General features: G+C 56.4%; 1 protein-coding gene across 1 annotated transcript in view; it reads right to left on the reverse strand.

Annotated features, from left to right (window-relative positions):
• The window catches only part of fcsk (fucose kinase), a gene marked incomplete in the record, with an annotated part of 11142 nt that overhangs the window by 8239 nt on the left and 1841 nt on the right, over positions 1–1062 (reverse strand). The window contains 5 exon segments of the mRNA XM_014022985.1: positions 50–147; positions 222–294; positions 372–494; positions 570–620; positions 682–833. Of these exon segments, the coding sequence (XP_013878439.1) occupies positions 50–147; positions 222–294; positions 372–494; positions 570–620; positions 682–833 (497 nt within the window).

The following is a 1062-nucleotide window of genomic DNA, read 5'->3' on the forward strand; positions in this document are numbered from 1 at the left end:
ACACACACACACACACACACACACACACACACACACACACACACGGTACCTGAGGGTCCGTCAGGTAGACTCCATGGTCGACAGCGAATGAAACGTCACCTGGTACCGCCAGGACCCGGACTCCTGAGAAGCCGTCCCAGGACAGACCTGTCAGACACAGGAAGTGAGGTCAGAGTTTGGATCAGAACAGGATGGAGGGTTCTGCTGGTTCTGGTTCTGACCGAAGCCTGGAGGCACGGTGAGGATCATGTCGGTGCTGCAGACCCAGACTCCAGGAGGGGAACCGGGACAGATCTGAAACAAGCCAACAGAGTTCTGTGACTGAACGGGTCTCTGCGGTACCAAACGGTCCCTCTGTGAGTCCGGCAGACCTGGGTACTGAGCCGGTCCAGCAGCAGGTCCAGAACACAGATGGGAGCCTGGACTTCCTGCTGGGTCTGGTCCGGCAGCCAGCAGAAGGCCCGGCTGCAGGAGCTCCAGGGGAAGTCTCGACCCTGAGGGGGAACACGTCAGTCACCTTCACCTGGACCCACCTGAGCCCACCTGGACCCACTGGGACCAGAACTCACCGTGTGGAGGATCAGGATGTGAGCTTCATCCAGGACGTCAGCCGTCACCACCTGGAAGAGGAGGAGGAGCTAAAACCCGGTTCTGATCCGAGAACCTGACAGGTGGACTCACCGTGTGGCCGGCCCGGCTGCTCAGGTGTTCTGCTGCCACCAGCAGAGCGTTCAGCGTGGCCCCCCCGCTGCCCAGAGGCTCCTGCCGGTCCCGGACCGTCAGCAGCAGCGCCCCCCGAGGGAGACCACCCCGCTGCTGCCGCAGCTCCAGCTCTGAGAGGGAGGAGAGGAGGAGGAGCATCAGGAGGTGTGAGGAGGAACACCTGAGCCGGCATCCAGGTGGAGCTTTACTATCTGCTGACTCAGCTGTTTGTTTAATTAATCAGCTGTTTGTTTAATTAATCATCTGTTTGTTTAATTAATCAGCTGTTTATTTAATTAATCATCTGTTTGTTTAATTAATCAGCTGTTTATTTAATTAATCATCTGTTTGTTTAATTAA

The sequence above is a fragment of the Austrofundulus limnaeus genome, unplaced genomic scaffold (assembly GCF_001266775.1).
Source record: "Austrofundulus limnaeus strain Quisiro unplaced genomic scaffold, Austrofundulus_limnaeus-1.0 Scaffold353, whole genome shotgun sequence".
Taxonomy (NCBI): domain Eukaryota; kingdom Metazoa; phylum Chordata; class Actinopteri; order Cyprinodontiformes; family Rivulidae; genus Austrofundulus; species Austrofundulus limnaeus.